The sequence below is a fragment of the Carassius gibelio genome, chromosome A13, assembly GCF_023724105.1.
Source record: "Carassius gibelio isolate Cgi1373 ecotype wild population from Czech Republic chromosome A13, carGib1.2-hapl.c, whole genome shotgun sequence".
NCBI classification, from domain to species: Eukaryota; Metazoa; Chordata; class Actinopteri; order Cypriniformes; family Cyprinidae; genus Carassius; species Carassius gibelio.
Window position 1 is genome coordinate 7,300,044 of NC_068383.1, and position 17,920 is coordinate 7,317,963.

Genomic DNA, 17,920 nt, shown 5'->3' on the forward strand with positions numbered 1-17,920 from the left:
ACCAGACCAGACCATACTGTATGTAGAAAGAAATACTTAATATATATGTGTGTATGTGTGTGTGTGTGTGTATATATATATATAGAACGGGGATTTCCAAACTGGAAATTGATACATTGAATAAATAAGAGCTACAAAATGTAGAATTTTTGCTGTTTCCAAGCATTACGGTGTACAGTAGTGTGAACCTTCCAGATATTATTTTACACATTTATAATGTTTTTATTTTTAGCAGTCCTATGTAAAATCTTAATCTTTGTACATGGAAGTATTGTATGATGATGAAATGTTTTCATGTGAAGTGAAGTGAGTGACGTGACATTCAGCCAAGTATGGTGACCCATACTCAGAATTTGTGCTCTGCATTTAACCCATCCAAAGTGCACACACACAGAGCAGTGCACACACACACACACACACACACACACACACACACACACACACACTGTGAGCACACACCCGGAGCAGTGGGCAGCCATTTACGCTGCGGCGCCCAGGGAGCAGTTAGGGGTTCAATGCCTTGCTCAAGGGCACCTAAGTCGTGGTATTGAAGGTGGAGAGAGAACTGTTCATGCACTCCCCCCACCCACAATTCCTGCCGGCCCGGGACTCGAACTCACAACCTTTCGATTGGGAGGTTGTGAGTTCGAGTTCAATGGTGAATGAAATGTAAATGAAATAGATTTTTAAAACATTTGCAGATTTAAGTTGTAAAAATTTCAAATGCAATAATTGTATGTACTAAATATATAAATATGAATATTTTTATACTGGATTAATACATTTACTGAATCTGACACTTTTACAGTTCTTAATTCTTCATTGGTTATAAATGAGATTAATCACAAATTATGTTTATTCTGTAAAAAAATAAGACCCAAAAAATACCATGTAAATGTGTCGTGTTTAAATAAATAAAATCGTTAAGAAAATATAAAACAATGGATGTGTATATGATACACATTTTATACTAAATAATATAATATACTAAATAGTGTTGTAAATGAATAATAGTGTAAAAATAAATTACAGAATTTACTGATTTTATTTGTATTTTCTATTTCTTCTTTTTTTGGAAATCGAAAGATCTGTTTTTTATTTTTATTTATTTATTTTTTTTTTACTTTATTTTTAGGGAAGAGGGGGGGTCTTTTTTCCAGTTTTATACATATAACTCAAAATGACAGCTTTAAAAAAAGGCTTTAAAATGTCTCTACTAGTGTTAAAACCCAAACTGGATGTGTTTTAGTATGTCATTGCAGAAGTCATGTACAGTAAATTGCCTTTCCTGGCCTCCCTAAAAACTGCATCCTGCCTCTTGCTGAATCAGCCTTAATGTGTGGTATATAGACTGCCGTTCTAGCAACACCTTGACAAACGTTCACTGTGGATGGGCTATGTTGAAGTCTTGTCACATATCCCTTGACAGTGTCGTGCTGCATACACTGCCTTCTGTGTAAAAGCTAACAGATCATTACTACTGCTGAGAGGTCCTGACCATAGCACACAACACCCTCCTTCCTCTTCCCCTTAAGTCACTGCCGTCTGTCACCCTGTGGGAGATAACATTGCTCCACAACACGTCCTGACAGGATCCTCCTGCTCTTGCGTGTAGGCTACTTATCAGAGTCTGGCAGACATTACTGCTCTTGACTGTGCATTCAGCTTGGAGGTTATACTTGTAAATGTTCAAAAGTCAAATAAACTATGGTTTCTGCATTTTAGTATTTGATAACTAATTATCAGATGACTAAAAATGTGAATGCTATACATTGTCTAAAACCAATTTGTTAATTGTACGTGTATATATATATATATATATATATATATATATATATATATATATATATATATATATATATGTGTGTGTGTGTGTGTGTAATTTGAATCTTAATTATTCAAAAATGTTGACACTTACGGGAAATATTTGCACTTCTATAAAATGTATTTGTCATAGGCAAGGCAAGTTTATTTATATAGCACATTTGGTAATTCAAAGTAGAGATGTTCCGATACCCTTTTTCTCTTCCCGATACCGATTCCGATACCTGGGCTCAGGGTATCGGCCGAGACCAAGTACTGATCCGATACCTGGGTGTGTATCTGTATATACAGCTGTATGTACTATTAGCTCTGTGTAAATTGCTAGAATTATTTTATGGTGTGCTTCAGACTGATCCCTTAATAAAACATGAACAAATACATGGGGAACTACTGTATTTATTACAGTATTTTTATTATCTGACATGAATTTGACAGTAATATTATTTATTTTCTTAAGTGAAAAAGAACTTCAAATGCAGCCAAAAATCTAACACCGCAAACTAATAAAAGGTATTTTAGGTTTAAAATATAACTGTATAAAAAAACTGCAATAAGTCTAGGAATATAAAAAATTATATATTAATCAGTTAATCTCTTTAGAACAAAACAAGTAAAAAACAAGCAACCGTCTAGGCATAATTATTATTATTAATAGAGAGGTATTATTATTATTAATAGAGACGTATTATTATTAGAGACATAGCTAAATCTACTGTAGGCTACAACAGTAGCTTAATTTACTCACGTTAAACCGAACATTTATTTTGATGGGTTGCCATGAAGATCTTTGAGTGTCTGTGTTTATGAAATGACAGTTTTCTCAAATGAAACGGTAAATTCTCATGAAGTGACGGTTTATGCGTTCGTGTCCTCACATAGTGACACACGGCAGAGACTACAAAACAGCGAGCTCCCGCGCATCTGCGCCCGTCACCCACAGAGATGTTGAATTTGCAGGAGTAATATTTAAATAGTATTTTGCAGTTCAATATTCACTGACACTAGTATATATTTGGCTAAAGTCTGGAGCCCTGCGCTAACACGGAAGTGACTGAACGCAGCTGCGGGTAACTCGGGAGTCTGTTGCTTACTACCGGTACTACAGAGATGCCGTTACCATCACATTTTTACATTTTCAGCACCGAATTGGTAGTGAAGTGCCAGTACTTGTGGCATCCCTAGTCGCCATTTTACTGTCTGGTTAGTCCAGTATGAAATACTGCTAAACAGCGGACATACTGCTAACCACTGATCTATAATATAGAAGTGGCTTCACTGTCTGTTGGCAGTTTAGAACGTGATAAGCGATCCAGTCATATTTAGCTCAGTGCTGCTAACGAGTTTTCATTTCTTCTTCACTGCTCTAAATGGGTTGCTTGTGGCAACACAGCACAACTTCCTGTGTTTGCAATGCATTCTGAGCAGCAAAGAAGAACCGTGCAGTGGTTAGGCAAAGCTAGCGGTCATAATTAGGTCTTGTTTAAGAAAATGGTATCGGATCGGTATATGGGTTCATGTACTCACCGATGCCGATGCCAGAATTTGTTGTGGTATCGGTGTTATTTCCGATACTAGTATCGGAATCGGAACAACTCTAATTCAAAGTGCTTTACATAAAAGAAAGTAAAAAAAATAATCACAAAAATAAAACAAGCCATTTAAAAACTATTTAAAAATGTAATTTAAGACGTGTTAATAGAAGTGGGGCAGGGCCAAGAGCTGTGTGAATGGAGTGAAGCCGGTGGAGTGATTGGAAATGAGCGACACCTGCTCCACTCACCGGTCTCGAGTCCCACAGAGGAGATATAAAAACGGAAGGATACAAAAGAGGAGCAACGATGGTGAAGAACGAGAGAGGACCAGGCCTGGGCTTTATTTTGTGTTTTGGTTTTGTTTGTGCGCAGCAGTCGTCTGTGAGGGGCTGTCACGCTGTTTTGTGTTTATTTGGTTATTAAAGTTTTCATTTAAATGTTCGCCGGTTCCTGCCTCCTTCTTCCCATGATTGTGAAGTTTTTTTATATTACAAGACAGTTTCAAAATAGAAAAAGATTTTACATAAAATACAGTGCCATACATAAAATATAGTGTAATCAGTTTTGGACATCACATTGTGTTAATAAAACAATAAATGCACAGCTAAACAGATGAGTTTTGAGTCTAGATTTAAATGTGACTAGTGTTTTAGCACATCTGATCTCTTCTGGAAGCTGGTTCCAACTGCAGGCGGCATAATATATGAAAGCAGATTCCCCTTGTTTTGTGTGAACCCTTGGTATTTCTAACTGACTCGATCCGACTTATCTGAGTGGTCTGTTTATATTCGGTTTATATTCAGTGAGTATATCTGCTATGTATTTTGGTCCTAGGTCATTGAGTGACTTATAGACAAGTAAAAGTACGTTAAAATCAATCCTAAATGTAACTGGAAGCCAGTGAAAGGACCTGAGGACTGGTGTGATATGCTCAGATTTTCTGGTTCTAGTCAGAATCCTGGCAGCAGCGTTCTGGATGAGCTGCAGCTGTCTAATGGTCTTTTTGGGAAGGCCGGTGAGGAGCCCATTACAATAGTCCCAAGGGTACAATTTCTCCAAGTCTTGACTGGAAACAAAACATCTAATTCTTGCAATGTTTTTTAAATGATAGTATGCTGATTTAGTTACTGCTTTGACATGACTACTGAAACTAAGGTCTGTCTTCAGAATCACACCAAGAGTCCTGACTTGATTTTTGGTTGTTTGAAGAGTCAAGGAATGCATTCACTTTGAGAACTTCAACTTTGTTTCCAAATGCAATGACTTCAGTTTTTTTTTCTTGTGAAGAAAGTTTTGCATGTCATACCACATGCCTAACTATTAAGGACAAAATGGTGCAAAGTTTGTATTTTTAACTGAATTGCCAGCTCTACCTTTTACTAACAAAATTGTTATTTTTCTCTTTTTTTTCAGATACCACAGTCTTTTTTCCTCAATTCGATGGTACCTCTTTCTTGGAGTTGCCATCTCTGACATCCCTGTTTCAGTCAGACACTCACTTTCCAAGCCATTCCTCTGAGGACAGGAGGACCATGTATTTGACAATGAAGAGCAAGACACCTCATGGTACTATTCTCTACTGTGAGTATCTGAGGCCACTGGAAGTATACATCTCTTAAAAACTGAGTATTGTGGCTTTTAGTGCTTGTCTGGAACAGTATCTTTGGGCTCATCCATATGCTCAAATACATTTTTAGGATATGTACATATTTAAAATTGACTTTCTTTTCTGGGAAATTGACCAAAACATAGATGACTCACCTTGCACACAGGGACGCATACAAAATCTTGTCTATTAAAATGCAGTCTGAGAAAATCCTCTTCCCCTAATAACATCTGTGTATAAACGGGGTTGAGGTTTGGCCAGCCCGTTAACCCCTGCAGCTTTACTACATTGGTTGTAAATATATAAGCAAAAAGTATGGAGCAAAAAGTACCTTTCTCGATTAATGGCCATTCAATTGTTTAGAATTCTTGCAAAATATAATTTTTGTGAGAATGTAAATCACAAATTTTTCATCATATACTACACCACTGTTAAAAAATTTAAGTGGGTTTAAGTTTTTTTTTTTTTTTTTGAAAGTCTCTAATTCTCACCAAGGCTGCATTTATTTGATCAGAAATACAGTAAATATTGTCAAATACTTGTAAAATTAAAAATGTTCTGTTTTAATATATTTTAACATGTAATTTATTAATGTGATGCAAAGCACCATTACTCCAATCTTCGGTGTCACATGATCCGTTAGAAATCATTCTAATATGCTGGTATCTCATATTCTGGTATTATTATTATAAAAGTTAAAAGCGGTCAGCTGCTTAATATTTTTGTCCAAAAAGTTCAAGAGACCAGCATTGATTTGTAATATAATTTTTTTGTAGCATTATAAATGTATTTACTGTCACTTTACTGACAAAGTTTAATGCATCTTCACAGTCTAAATGTTTAATTTCTTACAAAAAAAAAAAAAAAAAACTTTTGAACGGTAGTGTATATTTTAAGTATAACTCATGGATGTAAACACTGGATGTTTTAAAGGGAAAAGCCATTTGAAAACTGCTTTTCAGTAGCCAAATGTTCAAAGTGTTATGTCACTTACATATCAGTATTTGTGATTTAAAAAAAGATTGTCTGGTTAATGCATTTTTTCCTTTATATTCTTGTAGATGAGAGGTATCCATATTTTTTTAGGCTTTCCTTTTTCATTTTGCTCCAGAAATATATCAGATACAATTTACCATGGAAACCTTATTTGGTCTTCAAACACTTCTAGCTGAAAACTTGCACACAGGTTTTATTATCTGTGCTAATTTCAAACCAGTGAAATATTTGTCATAAATTATATGTTTCTATGGCTACCTGCTCGTTGCTTGCTCCAAGACTAGGGTGAACAGCTGTATATAAATACACACCGCAAATGTAAAATAATATTGTCAATTTGATTTGAGACACAAGTCATTAATTTTTACATGACGTTCATGATATATTTGCTGTTCGCATGTGTCTATTGAATAGCAATCACATCCAAACGATGCAGAAAGTTTGACTTAATAACTCACACTCTGTCAGTGGGTGTTAATGAATAATTGGCTTCCCAGCTTCGCTCACTGAGGATTACACAAACTGAGTTATGAGACTGTGAAAATAACTGTAAGTGTCAGTGCTAAATTAAAATGCCGGACCGTTGACTGTACCTCTTTATCCAGTAATGAAGTCCTCTCTCAGGACATGTTAATGACATAGCAAATGTCTCTAGGTGAAATCAATCACATCATGATGGGATATGTGCTGTGGGCTTAATTTAAAGTTATGATGGCTGATCCCATTAGCTAATTGGCAAACCCTGCTGGATGATGCTCTTCAATTACTTTGTCCTAAACAAATATGGTTCCTTGGCTAGATCGACTTCCAAGTGAATGAGTATTTGGGGGGTTTTACCTGTAAAAGAGTGAATTAGATTAACATTAATTATAATGTATTAAAATGCTAAGTAGTTTCATTATTGGAAAACAAGAATATATTAAAAACGGTTCGTTTTATTCTATTAAACGTTGCCTTGCTGACAAATCTCTGTTGCTTGAGAGTTCAGGATTGTAATCATCTGATTGACGAAATAATTTTCTATACATATTAACCATATGTCATTAATCTGGTACCTTGTAACACAAAAATGTTTTCCAGGCGGATTGCTAAAAAAATTCTGTGCACCCTTACTTCAGCAAGTCAAATTAAGTCAGTCATCGAGATTAGAGCTTGTCAGTTTGAGAATTAACTTTACTTTTTTTTTTTTAAACAGCAGAAATCAAGCAGTATTTTTTTAACAATATTTTAGCAGAACATGTGAAAAGTTATATATTTTTTTTTACCCTCCCCATGCAAATGTATGTGATGTAACTAACTGTGGGTGGTTTCTAATAATACTATGTGTTGTACTAGTAGAATGAACCACAAGATCGGCCCTACCCACACTACATAGTAAATACTATAATTCTATAATATTTATTCGATTGGATTTGACAAAAAAGATTGCATGCTCAAACTCATAAATTATTATATGAATAATACCCTGGAATATTTCCTCTTCTTTTTACATTAACACTCATTTATTTTTCTGTGACTGGATGAACTTTTAATCCACATGTTTGAGACATTAGAATTTTGCATTTCTCAGTTTTTAATACAAAATTCTAATAGAATTGCCATAAAAATATCAGTATTTGTGGTTAAAAAAAAGAGTTTGCATTATGCTTTTTCTCTATAAATTGAATAAAATGAGTCATCAGCGATAGTTTTTATCACCTCTGCAAATGCATGTGATGTCACTAATTGTGGGCGGGGCTTATCTGGTGGTTCTACTTATTATATCTGTTGTGGTATAATTGTGTTCGTCTGAATATTGTGCTCATGATGACTCACTAGAGGTCTGAAATATTGTCAGCGTTTGAGTGGGAAGTGCTTTATCAATCATCGTTTTACTGTCATATTTGCAGTCGACATTATTCTAAATTTTAAGCTTATTTCAGATGACTAAAATGCAATCCATATTACATCAGTAGTAGCGGTTTTGGCAATTACCTGACATTTAAATAACCTGATAAGGAAATGAGTCCTGTCTATAAATTGTTGGCACCAAAGGCAGAGGCGCTGGATGGACTGTCATCTTTGAATGAGATTGCTCTTGATGTCAAGTTAGAAAATTCATTTTACTTCCACCCTGTCAGATTAGCCGTGCATATGCAGCTCACCTGACATGGCCAATGTGACAGTGTTTATCTCATGCCTCAACCTGTCAGAGTCCTCGTGAAATTCCTTTTATAGATTAGCCATGTAAAAAAAAGACAGGGAGCAAGCATTTGGGTTCATTCTCTCATTCGGCTTGTGACACATTCATCAATTTTAGAGGAGGGAAACTGACTGATTTAATTAGAATGCTCTCCCAAGCCGGCGTCAATGTGATTAGTAACTTATTTATTTTTCTGTGGCAAATGGACTTTTGATCAATGTCAGTTTTATCCAGATAATTTCAGTTCTTACATCGGGGTCCAATAGTCTGAGACAACTAGTAAAAATGTTTGTATTTTGCTAATTTCTAATTTGAATACAAAATTGTTAATTATGTGTTACATTACATTACAAATATGCATACTCCGAGTCACAATTTCTTATTTGACTAGTGAAATAATAAATAATGTTTTTAACATTTCTAACCTTTTCATAAAACCTGTTTATTTCCTGATTTAAATGTCATTGTATTACAGTGTGGTCAAAGTCTCTCTAAGAAGCAAACCACCACTGGTATCTGAATAATGATGTAATAACAAATCAATGATTTCTTTAATAAAATTTTATTTGGCTTATTAAGTTATTAGCCTCTTGGGTTCAAATGTTTTTCCACTGCTGGATCATAACCCAGCCCAGTCGAAGCTCTCTTGTCTGAATGTAAGAAAAGGTAGAACTCTAGAGATCAAAGGAAGCTGATCAGAGGACATGCATCAGAATGCAGAAAACTGCTCAGAGTTACACCTGCATCTGATCTGTTCGCTCTCTTCCAAACAAAACCTTCCCACGAGCACAATGTGAGACTCCCGCTGGGCTTCAGTCATCAGCCGACAAGAGGGATTGTGAATATAACAGGTGACAGGTACTGACAAGAGAATGCATGCATCGTTAGACCCAGTACAGGGTAACAGGGCCATTGGGACAAAAAGGAGTAATTTGTCATTTCCTTACACACCATCCCCTTAACATAAAAAAGACGAAGAACTACAACTGTAGTTGATGCAGTAGGTGCCAAGTGCATCTGCAATCACTGGGGTTGTTGCCACAGTAAACAGGAAGCTCCACAGTATTATTGTGTGACTACTGGAGCTCAAGCGGGAATAAAATAAGGGGTTATTTATTTAGTTGGGATACCTTGTGCTGCTGTAGATACACTTTAACCATGAGCTGCTTATGTATCTAAAACAATTCACTTATATTTCCTGAAATTCTCATGATTTGTTCTCACCACTTATTGTTGGCTGATATAAAATTGGGGAGAAAACAATTAAATGAATTATTCATAAAAAAATAAATAAAAAAATACATAATTCTGAAAGGTCAGATTAAGGAACATAATATAAAGGAATCTTTAGGAACTTACATTTTAGACACATTATCATTAGAGATGCACCGACCGATCAACCAAGGATCGGAATCTGACTTAAATACTAATTTGTATTTAATTTTTACAATGAAGACTACAGAAATTACCTTTGATAAAAATTTACATTTGATTACTTTAATTCCTGTAGTATTTCTAACCTGAATAAAAACTTAGTTTCATAGCTCTCTTTATTCTATTGCATCTATTTGTGCTTTTTGTTTGCTTTTTTTTTTTTCTTCTTCTTCTTATTTAATTACTGTTTTTTAACTTTTTTTTTTTTTTTTTTTTTTTTTTTTATGAAACTTTGTGTCATCGCTTAGGGGAAAAAATCGGAATCGGCCAAGAAAATTGCAATTAGTGCATCTCTAATTATCATGTTTCTCTGTGTTGTTGTTTTTTGTTGTTGTTGTTGTTTTGTGCAAGCAAACATTTTATTAAACAAAGTCTGCAAGCAACAGATGAATCAGCATTTTTAACAAATCAGTTGAGTGACTGATTCATTGACTCACTCTTAAGCACTTGTTTTGTTATTGACTGAATCAATGCGCTTGAAGGAGTCAGGTAATAATATATAGAGATATTCTGTATAACTGAAACAGGGTTTCAAGTCCAACATTAAAACAGGTCATCTCTTCTTTTTCAGCCCGGGAGCAGAATTTTGGAGTCCGTTTCCTCCATGTGTTTCTCCAGAATGGAAGACCGGTGGCCAAGTTGGGCTGCAGCAGCATTCATGTTTTGACTGCAGCTGCTTCACAAAATATCCAGAACAATACCTTGGTGCCAATTATAGTGAGGTGAGAATTGTTTCGTTTACAGTATTTTTATACACTGCAAAATATTATTTTCTTAGTATTTTATACTATATTATATATATTATATTCACACATTTTACAGTTTTAAAATGTGTGAACACTCTGAAAACTAGATAAATTAGCTTGAGAAGTCGAATTGTGAAGATAATTTTTTTCTTGTTTTAGGGAGGTTTACAACAAAAATACTGATTGAGAATTTTTTTCAGTGCACTTTGTCAAGATATGATTCTATTAGCTAATAGCATCTGTAGTACTCTTCGATTTACATTTAATAAACACACACATTCATGTACAATTTCCTACAGTGATTTAGATTTTTTTCTAAGTCAGTCATTTGAGTCTGATCATTTACATTTTTTAAATTGCATAACTAAATAATGAGGGCATGGTAAAGTTTTTCATTTGGCCTTCATACAAAAAAAAAGTGGGAGTCACATCAAAGCTGCATTTACCTATGGCTTTGGTTTAATGTTTTTCTTTGTTGTAATTTCCGTAATCACACAGCAACAGCGAAATTTCCTACTACATATTAGTCATTGTTCTTTTCAACACATAACAATAATGCTAATTAACATTATCCTGAGGGAGCCAGTCACCGCTCGTACATAATTCCATAATTAATATAATGGAATGAACCTATATAACCACTCAAATATGAGATGTATTAAAAGCCACAAACTATTGCACTATTATGTTTTCCATTATATATTTATTAGATATGACCATGCTTGAATATATGAAGTAATTTGCATAAGAATTCAAAAGGCTTGAATGTCAAGAGGCTGTTAATAGAATTGCATTTATTCACTTTTAGCATATCTATTGCTATTACATCATTAAATGATGAAAGTGAATCAGAAAATATTTAATTAGGCCTTTCCATTTAACATGTTAGTGCAGTTAATTGTTTTTTTTTTTATTATGTTTTTAAAAAAAAACAATCGTGAACTTGAAAGAGCATCTTAAAAATGTGAGACGCAAGAGGCTGAAATACAGAGACAAAAGTCTACAGTAAGCCAACAGTTATTAAAACTAATTACAGATAGAATGCAGTGATCAGTTAATTTTAATTGATTGACAGCCCTGCTGATGCTTAACCTGAAATTAATTACTTGTTAAAAAAAAAAATTACAGATATCTATTAGTATGATAATACATATGGCATGTTTATAAACCTACGTTTAATTTATGCATTTATTTAGTTGCAATTTAGCTCACCCTATGCATGTAAAGCATGCAGTTTAAAGAAATCTCTCCAGATGTAATTGTCTTCAGAGAGCATTTAAGCAACATTTTATTGCACATATTTTTTTACATCTTAGCTGTAAGGCTATTTTGCGGATGCATATGGAAGTCCTCGGCCATTAGGTTTGTGATTTCACTTGTATATTCGATGGTTTCTTGAACAGCTTTTCTCCCATAGAGGATGTGTTTAGATGCCAAGTACTTCTAACTTAACAATCCAACAGCCTGTATCAGTTGTCTCTAGATATTCCTGCTGTCTTCTTTGACTCAGTGGTCTCATCTCTTAGGTTCTTGGAGAAGGTTTCTCTCCTTCTGTCACTTGTCTGAGTAGATATTCTGGCTGATGGAATGGAGATATTGTCAGATGTGCCATCTGCACTTTTCTGAATGTCTGCTTTCTTTGTTCTCAATATTCCACAGAATAATAAGTCATTCTTTTGACATTGGTACATCCATGTCCAATAAGACTTTGAATGATGATGTGAGATACTGTAAATATTTTGCATGAAATCCTTAAGAAATATGTGATTCAAGAGGTAGAGCATCAGTTACAATTACAGGGATAGTTCACAAAAAAAAAAAAAAAAAAAAAAAAAAAGCCCTGTCATCATTTACTCACAGTCATGTTGTATCAAACTTGTATTACTTACTTTCTCTTTGAAGCACAAATATTTTGCGTTGTTTTTTCTTCCATAAAATGAAATGGGATCCAGTGTTGCTGGCCTTTATTGCATAAAAGATAAATACATATTATTGAAATATTATTTAAAATATCTTCTTTTTTGTTCCATCTGTTCCTTCCAAGTCATCCAGTTTTTGATTGACATAATGGTGACTTAATACTGACAGAATTTTCCTTTTTGTGTGAGCTATCCCCTTAAGATCCAAGGTTATTTTATAAGATTAAAAGAAGACTTTTGCTAAACACAGACACAAAGGAAAATTAAAGACAAGACTGATTTTATTCTTACAAGTCAGTTCTAGAGGCAAAATTTAATAACAGTTATAAAAAAAAAATTGTCTAAGTATCAAAACTGTGTATTTATACCAAATCACCTTAAACAGCAAGTTCAACAGGATAAAAATAAATCCATCTCTGGTTAAAAATTAAAGCAATAATTGACACAGCATGGTGTCTGAAGCAGTGAGTAGAAAACTTTCTTGAATTGGCCAATGTGCACCAGCAGCTAAAACCTTTTAAAATGAGTGCAGTATTGTAATTTAAATAGCATTAAGATTACAGCCAGTTAAGAGCATTATTACAAATAAATATTCACCCTGCTGTGCCAACAACTCATGCTGAAGGCAGCTTGGAGAGTGCATTTTATTCACCTGTTGTCGTTTTTAAGGCCAATTTACACTGCACTCACTGACACAAACCGATGCCAACTGCCAACTGATTACTGTAACTGTACATCACTTTACAAATGTTCCAAGACCTAACAAACGCAGAAATGCTCAGTCGCTGAAAATAATTGCTGACCAACTGACACAGACAGGGGTAACACAATGATTTAGTTTTACTTGTTCAAGTATAATGAAATTCCATTAAGTAACCAAAAAAATAAATAAAAACTGACTTAAATAGGAATGTGTTGCTATATTTTAGCTGTATTTACCCCTTTATATACAGCTGAAAGCCCAAAATTTTAATTTGCTGATTATGCCATCCAAGATGAAGATGTATTTTTTTCATCTTCAGAATTGGGGAAATTTAGCCGTACACCACTTGCTCATCGGTGGGTCCTCTGCAGTGAATGGGTGCCGTCAGAATGAAAGTTCAAAAAGATGAAGAAAACATCTCAATAACTAATCTAAGTAAACTGCATTTTTGTAATAAACAAATCCATCAAGATCTATTTAACTTTAAACCATTGCTTCCGGCTAAAATATTAGCTCTCTATATAATATTGCTTTCTCCCATATAAGAACCATTGGAACCAAGACCTATGAAATTGGACCCACTCACTTTTCTGTAATTAAGCATGTATTTCTGTTTGCATTTTAGAATGACGTCAGTCAAATCCATTCCACCTAAGGAATGCTCTAATGAAGTAAACTCCATTCCGTATTTTAGCTACAGCCTTGACTTCTGTGCTTCCGCTTCATCAAATTCATTCCACTTTGTTTTCAGTGCTCGCTCCTGCTGCACTCCAGACCAGCAACACAGCAATGTAAACAAAGCATCTTAGCATATCTGCTGCTGAGGTGGGTCTGGCTGTGTGCTTGCATATTGTCACTATTTAAAGGGGGGTGAAATGCTATTTCATGCATACTGAGTTTTTTACACTGTTAAAGAGTTGGATTCCCATGCTAAACATGGACAAAGTTTCAAAAATTAGGTTGTACGTTTGAAGGAGTATTTCTGTTCCAAAAATACTCCTTCCGGTTTGTCACAAGTTTCGGAAAGTTTTTTCGAGTATGGCTCTGTGTGATGTTAGATGGAGCGGAATTTCCCTTATATGGGTCCTGAGGGCACGTCTGCCGGAAGAGCGCGCGCTCCCGTATAGCAGAGCACTGAGAGCAGAGGCATTCAGTGATCAGAGCGAGAGCGTCGCGAAATGTCACAAAAGAAGTGTGTTTTTGGTTGCCAAGGCAAGACAACCCTGCACAGATTACTAAAAAAAAAACAGCATTAAGGGACCAGTCGATGGAGTTTATTTTTACAGAGCATCAACTGAGTTGTGCAAGTGTTTGTGTTTGTTCCCTGCATTTCGAAGATGCTTGTTTTACAAACAAGGCCCAGTTTGACGACGGATTTGCGTATCGTTTATTTCTTAAGGATGATGCAATCCCAACGAAAAAGGGCCACGATCGTGTGTTGGAACCGCAGGCGGTGAGTAAAACTGCTTCAAATATCTCTGCTTCCTTGTTAGTGCGTCCCCTCCCATGCCGGAGACCCGGGTTCGAGCCCCGCTTGGAGCGAGTCGTTGCTGCTGCTGCTCTCGTTCAGTTTCAGCCTCGGGATCTGATTCTGGATCATAAATATACGCTGAATCTGACTGTTAGCCATGGTTTGTTTTGGTTGGTTTTTTCCCTCACGGTGTCACAGCTTCCAAACGCTCTCAGCGCAAAAGCCTACTGGCGCTCGTGATTCTTTAGCTCCGCCCACATGTCACGCCTCCAGTCGGTCGTGTTTTTCCGGGAAAAATCGGTACAGACTATCTTTCTCTTATGAATATAATAAAACTAAAGACTTTTTGGAGTTATGAAGGATGCAGTACTACTCTATAGGTACTCAAGATTAACAGGATATTGAGTGAAAACAAGCATTTCACCCCCCCTTTAAGTGAATGTTCATCATTTGTTCACCTGTTGCTTAAAGCATCAAGTAGTCTTTGTTGCAGCACTGAATAACAGTTACACGTACACTTTGTTGGACCCACCCCTAATTTCTTTGCTTCTGACCACTATGCTTTCTCCAGTGAAAAAGTCATCTGAATCAGCAGTGAATTATCCACAGATTAAGCACCGTTTTTTACAGTGCGCACCTTTTCCCTGACCCTGTGCACTGACATGAGGGTCTAATCTTCTCCTCTTGTCAGATGGTGAGAATAAACCTGGCTTTGTTGATATCAATAATTCTGCATCTTGAATTGGAGGTCATCTCTCCGGGTCTGCTGGAGCCGTGAAGATCTAATGAGATCAGGCGTTGCGTGGTACTGGATCAAGGTCAGCCAAGTGGCACTTAAGCAGAATTTTAATGCAGCTAGAAAGAGTGCGGTACCTTTCATTAGAAGAGAGCATCTGAGTGGCAAGTTATTTAATTATTTCTTTTTAATTAACATAAATGTGTTGACGGTTTTATGTGTGTGGTGGGATTTTGGGGGCTGCACATGTTCGTTCATTCATGGCCAGAAGTACTTAGACATCCTTTTATAATTAAAGGCTTTGGCTATTCTAGATATGCCTGTGTGAAAAAAATATCAAGCATATAGCCATGAATCTCAGTATCAAACTTGGGTCATACCTTTTTTTTTTTTTTTCAGCGTCACAGTCTCCCAAGATAGATAAAGAAATGATTTACTTAGCCTGGTGTGAAAAACCTGACTGCCCTGCATAAAGCCCAGACCTGAACCACTATTGGGATGAATTGGAATGCTTACTGCCTGACCTCTTGTGTCTGAATGGGAGCAAATCCCTGCAGCCATGTTCCAACATCAAGTGTAAAGCCTTCCCAGAAGAGTGGAAGCTGTTATAGCTGCAAAAGGAGGGCTAACTCCATATATTTTAAAATGATGTGGTTGTGGTGTTCAGGTGTCCACATACTGTGAGGTGTCCACATATGTGTACGTTTGTGTGTTTCTTGTGTGACTTGATGTTGAATGATGCTGTTGATTATCTAGCTCTTTGTGGGGATTCCCATCATCTCAGATTTTCCATTGCCACTGTGTAATGGGTCACTTGAAAAATCAGGCACTGGAGAAAGTAATGTAAATCATTGGCCCGTGATGATATACCTGAGAGCAGTACGGGGGGTTTGAGATGCTCAAGTCTGTGTCAACCTGTGTTTGGTGAAAGTCCTTCAACACTTGAGATGATGAGGCCATAGAAGAGGATAGATGAGATTATAGATGAGGCCAACTGAATTATAGCAGCTGTTGAGCAGTTGAAGAATGATTGAAAACCTTGTCAGTTGTCTCAGTTAACTGAAACATGTCACGTTGAACCTTTACTTATGGATTATGTATTCATTTAGGATCACGTTTTAGGGCAAATTAAAAAAGGTGCAAAGCACCATTCGCAATGACAATATATTGTGCAAAAAATAAAACCATACAAAACTATTATAAACTAATAATAAATACTTATTGTAAATATTGTGTTACTTGAAATAAAATAAATGTTAACTGAAATAAAATTAAAACTTTCAAAACTTAAACTACTTTTAGCTAGTTTCATTTTTTAGTTATTAGTTTAACTTGGTGAACTAAAATTTTCTATATATATATATATATATATATATATATATATATGAAATATAAAATATAAAAAAATTTGACATTTAAAAAAAGATAATGACAAAAACAACAAAATTACTAAAACTTTAACTAAAATAAAAATAGAAAAATAAAAGCAAATTCAAAATATTGATAAAACCTGATGATACTAAAATAACACTACTACTAATCCGCATTGGTATTGAAAATTATACCTATAGAAATGTTCGTTAAATTTATATTGGTCACAATATTTAATAAATTAATTGTCTTTATGAACCATGATGGAAGAAAAATATTATACTTTTACGTTCAAATGTTCACGTCAAGAAACATTTTGAGAAAAATGTATTCTACCAATGGCTAATTACTAAGCAAAGTAAATATATATGTATATTTAAGAATGATTTTCATATCAACAGTCAGACTGAGTTTGGAAAAGGTCAACTGAAATGTCAAAAAGTAAAAAAAAAAATATAAAAAAATGAAACTCAACCAGTACAGTTAAAAAAGAAAACAGTTGAAGTTGCACTTTGGATTTACTTCTGGTTCATTCATCGCAGTGCAAGCAGAAGGTCAAGTTGAGTGCATTACTTTGTTAGATACATTATCTCACGCAGTAAATTCTGCTCTATCCTGCATTTTGTCAAATGCAGTAGTTCATATGATATTACATTCATGCATGAGCTCTAGTGTACAGTGCACTGTATACAGTACATACTACATAATGCTAAATAGTAAGAGCACTGAGAGTACATACTGCATGCATGCATTTGACCAGCAATTTAACAGTCTAGAATAAAAAGGGTTAAAAAAACAGTCCAGTTGTTAATACATCAACTCTATTATTATAACTCAATTATAAATTGAAGCTATTGATCAAAAATTTTGTTAGCCACTCGTGAGCTGAATGCATCCTGTATGGTGTTTATTATTTGTGCATGTTTTTATTTTAAGTATTGCGAGTGATTCACTCTATTATTGTGTTTATTTTGTTCTTTTCTCTCCTGCCCTTTTGTGTCTACTGGCCCATGACGCACAGTTCTGTTCTGTGTGACAGTGTGCTACTGTGACAAACAAATTTCCCCTCAGGGATCAATAAATTTCTATCTTATCTGATTCATATCTTATTCAACTCATATAAATTCATATCAAGTGACAAGTGGATGGGTCGATTGTGCAACATTCCACCGCTGCATCGTTTCAAGAAATGATAGAAGGAATACTTTAGACCAAACTTTTTGATCAGTCTTCTTAAACTGCTGATCTAGATTTCAGACATCAAAGCGTACCTCCGAGTTTTAAAGAAGTCTTAAATTTGCACCTCATTCTCCCTCTCTCCCATTTCTGGGAATAATGTTCTGTTGTGAATGTTTCATATATTCATTTCACTTGAAGAACAATCTTTTATTCATGTTGAT

At 35.1% G+C, this 17,920-nt stretch overlaps 1 protein-coding gene across 1 annotated transcript in view; it reads left to right on the forward strand.

Annotated features, from left to right (window-relative positions):
• Positions 1 to 17,920, forward strand: part of LOC128025995 (protein eyes shut homolog) — a 171,545-nt gene that overhangs the window by 118,760 nt on the left and 34,865 nt on the right. Inside the window, exons 35-36 of the mRNA XM_052612653.1 lie at positions 4,770 to 4,937; positions 10,146 to 10,296. Of these exons, the coding sequence (XP_052468613.1) occupies positions 4,770 to 4,937; positions 10,146 to 10,296 (319 nt within the window). The remainder of the gene's footprint in view (positions 1 to 4,769; positions 4,938 to 10,145; positions 10,297 to 17,920) is intronic.